Genomic DNA, 14,224 nt, shown 5'->3' with positions numbered 1-14,224 from the left:
GGTCCCTGGGGCCTGGGGGCCCCTGTGATTTGGCGTTGGGAGAGGCATTAGCCTTCCCTCCCTGACCACCTGACTCACAGAACTCCCCAGCCCCCCTTCCATTAGGCCTGGTCTCCAGGCTGCTCTACTGCTGGCCAAGCTGATCGCTGACCCTCTGAGTGTGTCCCTTCCCCACCGCGGTCCCAGCTGCTCCCAGCTTCCCAACTCTTGCTTCTGGGGCCTCTGGGCCCCAGTATCAGGAGGGGACCAGGAAATTGGACCCTAGGAGCCCGCCCTCCCTGGGAGTGGGGAGGCCCCACCGAGGTAAGGGGACATCGGAGGGTGACAACCAGGGAAGAAGGACGTCTGGGGCCTGGCGTCACAGACACGAGCTCGGGATTGGGGCAGACACCTTTATTCCATCCTCTTCCTGCCCATGGCTGCCCCGAGTGAGGGCAGCCTGCGTGAGCATCTGGGACAGGGGCCCACAGGTCATGCTGTGGCCTCACAGGGCTCAGGTGAGTGGGAAGGGGGAAGGCGGGTCTGCAACTGACCCCCCTTGCTCTGGGAATCATTCTGGAAACCTGGCTGGGCCACAGTGTTGTCTCCATGGGTGTGGACACTGGCAGGCTGGGGCAGGTTGGGGGTGGCGGCCAGGTCTGCTCTGTGCACACAGGGCGGACCAGTGCTCCTGATGACCCAGTGAGGCCACTGGAGCGGCCAACACACGCCCCAAACGGAGCAGGGCTGGGGGCCCGGGGGGTTGACGCTTTCTCCAACGACGACTCCGGAATGGCACAGTGGCTGGGACCCACTGCCGACTGGCCGGGACAGAGTAAAAAAAACTCTTGCACACACATACCCCCCAGGCACACACACGGGGTCAGCAGAAACTCGAGGCCCTCACACGATGCTCTGCCGACCCCCAGTCCCCTCAAACTCCGATGAGCCCGAGCCCCGGCCCCGGCCAAAGTCAATGAAGATCCCTTCTGAATCCGAGTCCACGGACTCCAAGATCTGGTCCACCAGGTTCTCTGGACTGGAGGAGGGCGGGGAGGGGTGGGCCGCGCCTGGGCCAGGCTCGGGGGGCTGGGCAGGGGGGTACAGTCTGCTGGGGCAGGGCCCCGACTGGGGGCCCACAGAGGATCTCAAGGCCCCAGGGGGAGCCTGGCCAGGTGTGTCGGAGAAGCCCTGGGGTTCCGGGCAGGACGTCATCTCTGAGACGGAGTGTCTGCGGATGCCAGGGCCGCCGGCTGCTGCTCCCTCAGCCTCGTGCTCTGCCACAGGGTTCAGCAGCGGGGTGTTGTAGCTCTTGGAGCGCACCACTGGGTTCTTGGCCAGCACATCCCCTGAGCGGGAGCGGCGCAGGAAGTGCTTCTCTGCAGACAGACAGACAGAAAAGGTGTCAGGCATGAGATGAGGGGGGCCAGGGTGGGAAGTGGTCACTTGGCAAACCTAGGCACCTGAGTGTTCTAGGCCCTTCCTGGGGCCAGAGTCTAGCCAGCACCCACTGTGTGCTTAGCTCCGCATGAAAGGGCAGCCACAGGGAAAAACCCTAATGGTGCAGATCCTTGGCCCAGCCCCTCGCGCACCCCTGCAAGTAAGGGAGAGTTGGCTCTGACACTGTGCCTGTCTCTATGTGACTTCTTCCTTCCTTCCTCAGTCCTAGCCTCAGCCTGGATGGGCAGGAGGTGGGCGGGGGGGGTGCGTGTGTGGAGGCACAGGGCTTGGTTCAAATGCGCACATGCCTCAGTTTCCCCACTTGTTGAAAGTTAAAAAACCTGTAGCACTTCCTGGAGTCCCAGTGTCGGGGGGGAGGGGAACAAACCATAGGTCAGGTAGTGGTTAAGTGCCAGGATGGGGGTGGGGAGGCTGAGAAAGGGTCTTTTCACATGAATTCGGGGCTGGGGTTTTATTCGGAGTGTGGTGGGCACGCCGGGGGTGCAGGAGAGGATGGCCATGGGGGCGGGGCTGGACTGGGTGGGGGTCCAGATCTCAGGCTCCCACTCAGGGCCCTGCAGTTCCTAAGACTGACCACCGTGTGGCAGGGCTGAGCACAGTGAGTGGCTCAGGGACCTTTCCAGGGGCAGGAGAAAGGTTCTGCCCAGTTCTCCTAACCCTAACCCTAACCCTGATCCTAACCCTAACCCTAATCCTAACCTTGGAGGCTGGGCTTTATGCCAACAGGCAGGTGGGCGCTCCCCAGCGGCCTCTGTGCCTCTGGCCCCCAGTCCAGGATGCTCTTTGTGCACCTCTCCCCAGGCCTGGCTCCTCCTCCCTCGGCTCACCCGTCACTTCCAGTCTGGCCTTTCCCAGCACGGCCCTCGCATCACTTGTGTATGCGTCCCCCTGGAGACTGGTCAGGGGACTGTGTACTCATTGGTCTGCGTCCGTGACCGTGAGAGCCCATGTGGGTGGGGCCTGGCCTCTGTGGCTCCCCCACGGCCAAGAACGAGGCAGACACATAGTAGGTGCTCAGTGTACACAGGGGAACGAGCCAATGGACCGTCTGTTAAAGGAGCAACGTGGCAGGCCTCCAGACAGGCCAGACAGCCCCAGGACGCCCACCTCCCTTCTCCCCTCTCCTGCAATTCTCCCGAACAAGCTCAGTTTCTTGGGCTCCAGGCCTTTGCACATGCTGTGTCCTCTGCTGGCCAACGCTTGCCTTTCAGGATTGAACACAGACGGGCCCTCACTGGGAACACAGAGCTCTGCGGGGCTTTCAGGGGAGTCATCCCATTACCATGTATGGTGTCAGCCCGACAAGTCCCCTTCAGTTCTTGTAGCTGGGATCCCGGGCCCTGCGTGTCCAGGCCCGGCACACAGCCGGGGGACGCTCAAGACAGGTCTGCTGCATGACCGGAAAGCAAATCCCCAGCGGGACCTGGCTGTGGTCATCTCCTCACTGGGAGGCCTGGACCCTGGGCAGAGGTGGATGGGGCCAGAGGTTACCCTGCTCCCCGCCCCAGGCCCAGGCAAACCCTACCAAGGATGCAGGAATGTGTGAACGGGCCCTCGCTGGAGTAGAGGCCGTAGGTGCCCAGGTAGGGCGACACCACCTTCTGGATCAGCGTCTCTAGGCGCAAGTAGTCCTTGGTCACGCCCCGGGACTCATGCACTCCCTGTGAGAGAGGGAGGGAGACGGGTGGTCACCAGACAGACAGCATGCTCCCTGACGCCCCGTGCCAGCCAGGAAAAGCTTGTCCCCCAGGGCCAGCCAGGCTCTAGTCCAGCCCCCAGGCGGCCTTGCCCCTCCCCTGCTCTACACTGATGCCCTTACCAGGCCCTGCCCACCTCCTTCTCCCTGACCCCCCTTGTCCAGAGCCCTGAAGGGATTTCTATGTCCTCCGGTTCCATCAGAGCCAAAGCTGGAAGAAGGCAGCTGCCTGCAAGACAGACTTGGTCTCGCAGACAGGGAGGGCAAGCTCTGGGCCCCTAGCACCCCAGCAGAGGGCTGGCACACAGTAGGCCCTTAGTGAGTGCTCACTGAACAAAGGACGGCTGAAGAAGCGGGGAAGACAGCCCTGCTCGAGGGGCTGCCAGAGGCTCATGGCACGAGATGCCTTTAGAACCTTAAAATGGCAGCTATGGACAGCCTGAGCCCCGCCCCAATGCCACCATGAGAAACCCACTCAGCAGAGAAGACACCCCTGGACTATAAGCAAAGTGTTGAGGGGCATGCAGGTGGCTCAGGCAGTTAAGGGGCTGACTCCTGGCTTTCGCTCAGGGCATGATCTCAGGGTTGTTGGATCAAGCCCCGTCTGGGGCTCTGTGCTGGGCATACAGTCTGCTTAGGATTCTCTTTCTCATTATGTCCCTCCTTCCAATGAATGAATGAATGAATGAATGATAAATAAAAGCAAAGGGTTGAGAGAGCCATGCCGACATCGGGAGCAGCTAGGTTAATTCCAGACAGGGTGGACGTCAGACCGAGAAAAGTCATCAGGGGTCAAGCAGGTCACTACGCAACGGTACAGAGGGCAGTTCTCAGGGAGGACGGAATGACCCCTAGTGTGCCTGCACCTGACAACAGAGCTGCAAACCGCACGGGGCAGAACTGCTAGAGCCAAGGGACAGACCGTTCACCCGCTTGTGGAGACAGAGCAGCAAGCAGAAACCCGGGAAGGACATGGGCACTTAGCACTCCAATTGCTGTCAGACCGCTGCCCCCCGCCCCTCCCGGATGCAGAAACACACGTCCCTCCCGCAGTCCGCCTGTCAAGTCAGACCACATTCTGGGCTACAAAGTGCACCTTCACAAACTTAAAAGGATATAAGTACAGCGCCTGCTCTCAGAGCACAGCGGCATGAAGCCAAGGAGTCGGGAGCGGGGAGATAGCTGGGAGAGCCCCAGATACGTGGAGATCAAACAACTCACTCACTTTTAAGTAAGCCACGGATCCCACAGGAAATCTTTTTTTTTTTTTTAAGATGTTATTTATTTGCCAGAAAGAGCACAAGCAGGGGAGGCAGCAAGGAGAGGGAGAAGCAGCCTCCCCGCTGAGCAAGGAGCCCGATGAGGGACTTGATCTCAGGCTCCTGAGATCATGACCTGAGCTGAAGCCAGATGTTTCACTGACCGAGCTACTCAGGCATCCCCCAAAGAGGAAATCTTAGCAAGTATCTTAAAATGTTTTGAATGAAATGAAAATGAAAACAGATCCACACTGATGGGACGCACTGAAAGCTATGCTTGGAGGAAAACTGTAGCATCCAACGGATACGTTAGTAAAGGGAAAACCTGAGTCAGTAAGCGTCTACCCCAAACCAGAAAAAGAAGAGCGAACAAAATCCAAAGAGAGCGCAAGAGAAATAATCAGAGAGAACTCACTGAGACTGAAACAGGAAATCCTCAGGGAAAATCAAGACAACCAAAAGCCGCCTCCTCAAAAAGACCGGGAACCTCCCTAGGCCTCCCGCCAGGCTGACCACAAGGGAGCACACGAACTCCCACCGTCAGAACGGAAGAGGAGCCATCACTACAGACCCCACGCCCCTGGGAACTGCCTCTGCCCCCACGATGCTTCTGCTCAGCTGGGTGTTCCGTGAACTTCACGTTGTTTCACTCGCCAGCCATGTAAAGGACGTCTGTCTCTGCTCCCTGCTGCACACCGAGAATGGCGGCCCCGGGGCTGCATTACCTGTGAGCACTCAGAGGCTGAGCTGCTCCCCTGGCTCCCACAGGAGCACGGTCGCTCTGCTGGGGAAGCACGGGGCACACGGTAGGCCCTCGACACATGCTAACCAGCAGCTGTGACTTCAGGTCCATCTGGGACTCGAAAACAGTGGGGACAAGCTCAGTCAAAGTGCCGGCCAGGTGGGGAGTGAGGCAACAGCGAAGGGGCAGGAGGGCAAGTCCTAGGGATGATGGGACCAAGCGGAGGGAGCTGCATGAGGCAGAGAGGCCACCAGGGGGCAGCACCGCCCCAGTCTGGCCACCAGCCTGGGGTGGGACCTCCTTGGCTCCAAACCCCTGTCCAGCCACCACAGGCTCCCAGAAGCACCTCAAAAGGACATCTCAAAAGGCTTTACATCTGATTTCTCCCCACTGTCCTTGAACCTGCCCTGCAGGCAGGAAGTCACATAGGCAAGGAAAGAGGCTGAGAGGCACAAAGTCCTTAGAGGGCCCCTGCTTCAACCCAGCCAGGTTCCCCTAAAATCCTTGCAAAAACAGCAGGTCATATGGTTGCCAGGACGACCACCAGCTCCTGCCCTGTGCAGTCCCTCGACCCTCAGACCTCCACATTCATCAGCACCTTCGTTGCTCTGGAATCTTCACTGGCTGCCCTGGACCCTTGGACCAACCTTGCAGACTAATTTAGGTTATACCCACGTGCACGGGGGGATGAAGAACAAGGAACAGGACTTCGGAGCCATCAGATGTGGGTGAGGACAGGCCTTGTTAGCTCTGGGCAAATGAGGACTCTATTTCCCACCTGTAAAATTGGGTGGATGACAGTGCCTACCTCTGTCCTTTCACAGTGGGACAAGCTGGCAAACTGTAGGGTGCTGTGCTTGGGATGCAGGAGTTTGCAAAAGGCCCTGTTTGTGGTCCATCAGACCCTCTGCTGTTTTGGGCAGGCCACTCATCCCTAGCTGCTGGGAGCAAGGCTGCCAACAGCATGTGGCTGCCCCCTTCCTAAAGCTGCTCTGGTGGGTGAAAGACACCCGCACCAGAAACATCTGGAACCGTTGTAGGGAGGCAGCCAACAGCCCCGACGGCTGACTGGTACAGGGTGTGAAGCCATAGTCCCTGCCCACTGGGGACATCTCTGGGCCCATCCACACTCCTGGGCTCCCCATGGGATGAGGCTGACGCCTGCCTTCTCTTGAACTCCCATCTCCCCCCAGCACCTTCTGGGGTCCTCCTGCTTCCCTATCTCCTTACAGTTTTCTCCTGACAATCTCCCCATTGATGAGTCCTATGGACCCAGACCCTTGCCTCAGGCTCTGCGTCTGGAAGGCCCGGCCTCATGCCCAGCGGCCTCCTTGCTGTGCCACGCACCTGCAGCACCAGCAGCATCTGCACGATGGCGGGGGGCACACGGGCGTGGGTGCGGGCCAGCGCATCCTCCAGCTTCACGCTCAGGGTGATGGTGTTCCGGAAGTGCAGCAGGGCGAGCTGGCGCACGGACGGCTCCTTGCCCTGCGGACACAGAAGGCCACACCCCACCCCGCTGCCATCATAAGAAACTGCTGCTTCCCCGTCTGTCGATCCGGGGCCAGATCCCAGGGCTACGGCCCTACACATCCTTGGGCCCCCTGCCACCCCACCCTCCTCCCTGGATGGCCCTGTCCCGAAGAGAGGCCTCAGCCAGCTTCCTCAGGCAAGGAAAGGGTCACTGTCACATACCAAGCCCCTACTGTGTGCTGGGAAAGACCTACTATGTGTTGCCCAGGACTTTATAGGGTCTGTGGGTGGGTGGGGGGACTGTCCTTCGTTCCAAATTGTGGGTGGGAAAGCAGGTGAGGGGTCCAGGGATGTGGCCATCCCCGGGCTGGGGACAGCGTGCTGGAAGGCTGGGATGGGTGGTCGCCTGGGCCCCGGGGCATCACATGGCTGCAGGGGCCATTCACCTGCACTGGGTAGAAGATGGCCTGCAGCGTGGGCAGCACGTCACTGAAGAAGAAGTCCCACGTCTCTGCCAGCGAGTCCAGCAGTTTCTGTCCTGTGGGCACAGGAAGCTGTCACTGCTCACCCCTCCCAGGCTGGAGTCCTCTCTCCCATCTGCACGGGAGCTGAGGGCCAGGCTCTGGGCCCTGGAGGCGCCCTCCCCGTCCCCCAGGTTGACAGCACACAGCCCTTAGCAACTCTGTGGCTGGAGGTCCACGGCATAGTCACCCCGTACCTCAGTTTCCCCCATTAATAAAACAGGACAGTGAAAGGGCCGACCTCCCAGGGCTGTGAGGATGAAATGAGCAGACAAGGTCCAGGGCAGAGAAAGAGCTGGTAAGTCCTGGCTGGTTCCCATTCCTTCATCCCACACCAGTCCCGCACAGGAACGCCCCCCGCCCCCGCTGGCAGCTGCCACACATAGCCCTGTCTCCTCCCAGTTCCCACGGTGGCCCCCCAGCAGGCGGGCAATCTGTCCACCCATGCAGATGTTTGCAGATCACCTATACTGGGCACTGGGGACCCAGCAGAACCTCCAAGATCCCCAGACCCATCACAGGACAGGGAAGCAGGACCCTGAATAGCAACTAAGAGCGTGATCATCTGCCCATTGAAGGGGCGACCTTAGTGGGCACACCAAGAGATGGAGCCTCTGAGAGGTTCAGGTCCTTCTCCTCCAGTGCCCTGGTTCCTGCCAGCCCGGGCTGCCTGAGCTGGGGTCAGAGGAGCCAGGGAGACCACGTCCAAGAACAGTGCATCCCAGGTAGGGAAGGGAACCAGAGAAAGTTGAGAGGAGCAGGCAGGGAGGGCTTCCCGGAGGAGGTGCTGTGTGAGCTGATTTAGGAGGCTGGATTTGCCGGGTTGATGGGACATCCTCAGTGTGGGAACCACCCAAGTAGATGTGCAGAAAGCAGGCATTCGGTCAGGCTCTGGGTGTTTCTGCCAGCCCCGGGAAGGAGCCTGCCTTTGTCACGGTTGGCAGTCTCTGAGGGATGAGGACAGATGAGGTGTCCCCAAGCTGGGCCTGGACTGCTGCAGGACATGCAAAGCTCTGAGCGCTCAGCCCCCCTGCCTGGAATGAACAGAAAGCTGGGACAAAGGCCTGCTGGGTCTGGGCTAAGTGCATCCCAGGACATGTCGCTAAGGCCCCTGCAGCTTGGTGGGACCCCCAGTGGGTGGCTGGAGAAAAACGGGGTGTGCTGGGGTCTCTGGGTGAGGAGGGTGAAGTGCCACATCCTGGCTGGCCTCCCAGACCACACCGCTCGTGCGGGACCGCCTAGAGGTTTCCATGGGAACCAGCGAGCCGAACAAAGGCCTTCGCCTCTTCTTCCTACTTTCTTTGGGCTCTGAACCCCACACTTTCACTGCCTGTAGAGGCCCCAACTCTGTGTATGTGCGGGGGCTCTGGGAGGGGAGCCTGTAGGGGCAGCCCTGAGAAGCCCGTCCAGCCCTGTGGGCGGCGAGGGTGGCCTCTGTGCATGGCCGATCTGTGGGCACTGGGGCTCTCCGCCTGGCGGCCAGCTCCCAGCCCTCCCCGGGGGCCCACACCTAGCTCTGTGGAACCCAGGATGGGTGGGTGCTGCCTCCCACAGGCCTCTGTCTATACAAAGGTCCCTTTAGGTCCCCGCCATCCCTGGTGAGAAGAAAGACGCCTCAGTTCTCTGGGCCGGCCGTGGGGTAGCTCTGGGCCCGGGCCAGGTCAGCGTCCGCAGGCTGCTCTCCAGCCCACGGGGCGGAAATGCTGTGGAAAGCAGATGTTGTAAAACACAGCCTCGAGGCCCCGTCAGAGCTGCAGGCGACCAAGAGGCCAGGAAGCAGGGCTCACCCACGGGCCAAGTTCTCCACTGGGGCCTGTGGTCTAGGGCTGGCGATGAGGGCGGGGTGGGGGGGCTGTTGGGGGTGACAGCGTCAGGCTGCCCGGAGCTGGAGCCCTGCTCTGCTTTGCCGTGGGACCCTGGGGAGTCCGGCAACCAGGCCTTCATGTGACGCTCCGTGAGATGGGTGTGAATGTCCTCCCGTGCACTGGGCGGAAGGCTGCTGTGAATCAAATGCTCACTCAGTGTTGGCCATGGCCATGGCCGTGGCCACCAGTGCACCCGTGCGGGTCGCCATGTCTGTGCTGAAGCTCGGCAGGACTGGGCTTCTCCCTAAGTGTGTGGGTCCTCTGCCCTCCTCTGTTCTATCCGAGCACTGAGGGCCCGGGAGACTGGAGCATACCAGGCTGATCTTGGCTAAGGTCTCAGCCCTGCGATGACCACAGGGCCATGGAAAAGGCCACAGTAGGGGCTCCGAAGAGGCCAGCCAGCCAGGAGGTGGGCCCAATGGAGTCAGGCCTGCCGGCCAGTGTGTAAAGGCCACTGGGGAGTCTGGCCGGATGGCCTGTAATGGGCTGGGGTCCCTGACGGCCAAGAGAGGGCCGAGCCCAGGGCCTGGAGCCTGCAGGAGGCCCCGGGTTCCTCCCTGGAGTCGTCGGGTGTCTGGCCACTGAGGAGCCATCCTGGCGGCAGCTTGAGCCCACTCCTGTAAGCCCGGCTGGGAGACCACGGAACCACAGCCTTAGGTGTGGTCCGGGAGAGAGGCTCCATGGCAAGGCTGTCCCTCCAGGCCTCCCGTTTCCAGGAATCGCTGTGCTTGGGAGTTGATGTCCGCGAGGCTGGAGGCGGGTGGGCGAGGCCACCCCGGCACCCAGCAGAGGCACGGGTGAGGACATGGCTGGCCACAGTGAGCGATCTCAAGGAAGAGCTGCTCTGGGAGCCAAACAGGGCAGAAGGTGGACAGGGCAGGCTCCAAAGGCCGCCCATCGGGGAGTGGTGTTGGCGACTGTCCCCTGGTATAGACTGAGGGGGGCAGAATGGCTTCCTGACAGACTACATTCTGAGGCCTGACTCAAGGGCCACTGCTTCCATGGAGCCCTCCCTGACTGCCAAGACGGAGCGAACCCTTCCTTCCCCACGGCTTTCCTTCACCGCCATGCCTCACACTGAACTGTCACTGTCTGGTCCGTGTCTGTGTACCCAACTGGACTGTCAATCTCTGGTGGACAGAGCCGAATCTCCCCCATCTCCAGGCCCCCAGAAGCTAGCTGGGGCCTGACCCGTACTGAGCACGTGGGTGGAGTCCATCCAGCCCCACGGTGCTAAGACAGGGAGACCGAGGCTGAGGTCTGTGGCTGGATGGGAAATAGGAGGCCAGGACCCGTGGCCCCTAGACTGGGGCTCTGTGCCTGTCCCTGCGGCCTGGGGAGGCTGGATGGGGTGGACACGCCCCAGAGGGTGGCCTGGTGACACGGCCGCTGCAGGCAGGGGCCGACTAAGCTGCACAAAGCTTCTCTTCTCCGAAGCTCCCAGCTCCCCTGGACCAGAGCTAGTAGGAGGCAGAGGCGCTGCTGGAATGTGCCGAGTAAGGAGGGGGCATGGGAGGGCACCTCCACCAGGTGCCAGATCCTCAGCGCCTTGACTGCTGACTCAGTTGCTGCCTCCTCCAGGAAGCCAGCCTGGACCCCGGCGGTCTGTGTCTCTCCCTCCCTTGGACTGTGGTCCTGGCGGTCCTTCCCACGCTCCCACCTCAGCGCTGCCCCCCGACAGAAGCAGGACGTGCAGAGAGAGCAGGGGACACGCGGCTCTGAGCTCACCCAATGCACACTAGGCCACTGGCCTCAGTGTCCTCCTCTGGGAAATGGGATTATACTCCTTCTTTCTAGGATCAGAGTAAGGGCTGAAAAAGGAACCAAAGTGGCAGTGGAACCAGGTTGCCGCACAGAGCTGCATGGCCTGGGTGCCTTGGTTTCCCCGTATGTGCAGTGGCGGCAGTGGTATCTCCCGAGCAGGGCTGCTGGGAAAGCCAGTGAGTTAATAGTTGGAAAACACTCAGGATGGTCTAGCAGAGAGTAGGCAAGGTGCCCAGTGCCTGGTGCATAGTAGGTGCTCAGCGAATGTTCGTGGAGCCTGAACTCAGCACCAGGTCTAGCACAAAACAGGCCTCAGCAAAGGCACTGTGGGCTGAGCTGGGTCCTCCCATAATTTGGTCATTCTCTCTGCCAATTCACTCCTACGAGGAGACACCACTTTGGTCGCTGCTCCCTGACCCAGGGACACGGGAGCTAGAGGGTGCTGGGGGAGGGAGGCGGAGCCCACCAGGACCCTTCCCTACCTGCTGAGGCCAGGGCCAGGCAGAGGTGCGCTGGAGCTCAGGGGCCTCCAGAAGGGCCAAGGGCATGTGCGCTGGGGTCAGACTGGCCTGGGCTTGGATGCACTCTGCTCTCTACTCAGTGCGGCTGCAGACATACCGCCTGTCATCATAACGCTGCCCCCAGCTAGGAAACGGGCACAGGGACCCAAAGGTCTCGTGGCTGGGTAAGTGCATGGAAAGAGAAAACTCATCTAGAAGGTCCAGCCCCAAGCTCAGGCCCCAAACTCTGACGGGACAGCAGCTCCCAGCCAGGTGACAGCCCCCGGCTCCCACCTCCTCCTTCGGGAACATTAGGGCAACCTTGGCCCTATGCTAGCTCCCCGGTCCTCAAAGATCCTGTCGGGTTCTCCCAGGCTGCTGGAATGGGGTTCACTGGCACCAGAAGGCCCCGGGGGCAGGCTTTCCTGATTTCTCAGCCCTCTTGGGCTCCAGAAAATTGTGGGGTGGTGGCGGGAAGGGCAGATTCTCTCCCCAGTAAGGTCCCCTCCTGGAGTCAGATTGTGGCCTTGCTGTCCCTGCCGCTCTCCCACCTGGAGCCCCGGGGGCACAGGCAAGGCAAGCAGGGCCACATGTTCCCGCAGGGACAGCGGCAAGTCCCTGCACTCAGTCCCCGCTGTGGGCCGCCACACTCACCCTCATAGAAGCGGATCTTGTCCCGCAGGATCACCATGCCTTTCGTCAGCAGCTGGTTCTGGAAAGCACACACAGGCAGGCCGTTACGGCCCTGGGGGATGGCCTTGGACAGGCAAGGCCCCCAGGAGGCCTCCCCCTGCCCTCCTTGCACCCCACCAGCCGGCAGCTGAGGCCCAGGGGGGTGGGACTCACCCATTGCCCCCAACCTCCCCCCTACTCAAGCAGAGCTTGAACCCCGGCTCGCCCTGGGAAGACACTGACGGCCGGTTCCAGGTGTGCGTGAACTCTGCAGGCTCACTGGCCAGAGGAGGTATGACGAATGCAGCGTACAGCAGGGCCTCAGCCACAGGGGCCTCAGGATGCTGACACCAGGCCAACAGCATCACTGTGTGCTCGGGGAGCAGGGGCCCTGCAGTGACGGGGACATCTGGAAGCCCACTCTGTGTTCCGGGAGGTGAAAAGCCCGGAAAAGAACCAGCCCCCCGTCCTGCCATGTGTCAGGGCACGCACAGCGCGGACTTCGCCTGCATCATTGTCATTAACCTGCCTGACGACCCGCACCAGCTGGACAGGAAACTGAGCCACAGCGGTGCGGCAGTCCTTGGAACCCAGCACACTGTGGACCCACGGAGAGGAGGTGACCCTGGTCCTTTCCGGCCTGCTCGGAAAGCAGCCCCAGCCCGCTGGAGAGCGCAGACCACCCACCTGCAGGTACTCGGTGAAGAACGACCCCAGCTCTGTCTTCAGGAGTTGCCTGTGGGAGGGAGGGGACAGGACAGTGAGGGACAGCAGGGCTCAGAGACCAGGTAGCGCTGATGGGGGGTCACTGGGGGCAGCAGGAGGCCGACCTGCTCAGCCCAGGGGGAAGTGTGGGCATGCCCCTACCCCCAGTCCCAGTGCAGGGGGCAGGTGGGGAGGGAGGGCTGGGTGGGCCTCAGGCCTCTGTGGTGTTGACTGGGGCTCTGCGGGCTCCCGCCAACATTGCACACGAGAGGAAGCTGAAGGCTCTCATCTCTGTCAGCCTTGGAGCTGTGTGTGTGCACGCACATGTGTGTGTAAGCATGCACATACACTTGGGGGGGCACCAAACTCACCATCCCTTAACCCCACTAAGAGGGTGTGCTGGTCTTCAAAGGCCTTTTCAGGTGACTACACTCCACCCTCCTGGAGGAGCTGAAAGCAGGACTACCCCCCCAGGACTGGCTGTCCCCAGTGGGGGTGGTGGGGGTGTGGGCCTGGGGGCTAAATGAAGCAGAGAGACAGAGGGCAGGTGGCTTGTGTCGGTGACTAGCACCCAGCACCGAGCAGCCGGCATCCCGGGAACCTGGGGCTTTGGGCAGGATCTAGAAGGTGCAGAGACGATGGCATGGGGGCATGAAGAGAGACACAGCTGGACCAGGCTGGTCACAGCCCGAAGCTCACGACAGCCTGACGATGGTCCTGGTGTCCCTGGATGGGACGGATGGGGACCCCGAGGGTCAGAGCAACTGTGGCTGTCTGGGGGCAGCCCTAGGACCCTGTCCCGCGCCCCTGGCACCCTGTCCTATACCCCTGGCTGGCAGCTCCTCTTAGCACAGGACCAACCCCATGTCACAGCCCGATGCCACCCCCGCGTCACTATGATGTTAACAGCGGCCACATTCACCAGGCTGAACTCCACCTGGGACAGCAAGGGTGTGTGAAGCCAGTGGCCCCTGTGGTCAGCCCCTGCCACGATCCCTCCACCTTGTCTCAATTGTCTGGGCTTCCAAGGACCGGATGTGACCTCAGCTCAAATGACCTCAGCTGTGTGACTCCCATGTGCAGGCTCAACGTCTATCTCAGGTCACCACATGCGTGACCCAAGGGGCCACTATGGGCATGGCCAGAGAGCAAAGGGCAAGGAGGGATCAAGGCTGAGCCTGGGTGAATCCCCTCTGCCCGTCAGGTCCGGGAGGTCCACCGGACCACCGGTCCACCGGACACTGCCGGTTCACCATGTGACTCTGGGCAAGTCCCCGCCCCTGCCTGAGCTCTGGCACCCTCCTCTGGGACCAGAGACATGCCAGGAGGTGAGGAGGAGGGTCTGGGCTGTCAAGTGAGACCACGGCTTACCCTTGGTGTATGCAGCAGGTGCTCAGTAAAGCCCTCCTTACTCTCTCCCTGGCCTGTGGTTAGTGACGGAGTACGAACACGAATGAATGAATGAATGAATGTTTCCTTCAGGGCCGAGCAGACCCTCTGCCCCACTGCTGGCTGCCTGGGGCTCCCCACACCTCCCGATATTTCCTCTTAACTCACTACATGAGCCCCTGAGCAGGGGTGAGGGGC

General features: G+C 61.2%; 1 protein-coding gene across 5 annotated transcripts in view; it reads right to left on the bottom strand.

The window, feature by feature from the left end:
• Positions 1–378: 378 nt before the first annotated feature.
• Positions 379–14,224, bottom strand: part of PRR5 (proline rich 5) — a 49,270-nt gene continuing 35,424 nt past the window's right edge. For 4 of the 5 annotated variants that reach the window (XM_047742087.1, XM_047742086.1, XM_047742085.1 and 1 more), the window contains 6 exons: positions 12,620–12,668; positions 11,915–11,972; positions 7,057–7,148; positions 6,422–6,625; positions 2,966–3,101; positions 379–1,358 (listed from right to left, as the gene is read on the bottom strand). In XM_047742087.1, the coding sequence (XP_047598043.1) occupies positions 883–1,358; positions 2,966–3,101; positions 6,422–6,625; positions 7,057–7,148; positions 11,915–11,972; positions 12,620–12,668 (1,015 nt within the window). In that variant the 3' untranslated portion in view covers positions 379–882. The remainder of the gene's footprint in view (positions 1,359–2,965; positions 3,102–6,421; positions 6,626–7,056; positions 7,149–11,914; positions 11,973–12,619; positions 12,669–14,224) is intronic. The other variant, XM_047742088.1, reaches the window with a different exon arrangement.

This window comes from Lutra lutra, chromosome 8 (genome assembly GCF_902655055.1).
Source record: "Lutra lutra chromosome 8, mLutLut1.2, whole genome shotgun sequence".
NCBI lineage: Eukaryota > Metazoa > Chordata > Mammalia > Carnivora > Mustelidae > Lutra > Lutra lutra.
The sequence above is the reverse complement of the archived record's forward strand: the minus strand, read 5'-3'. Positions and strand labels throughout refer to the sequence as shown.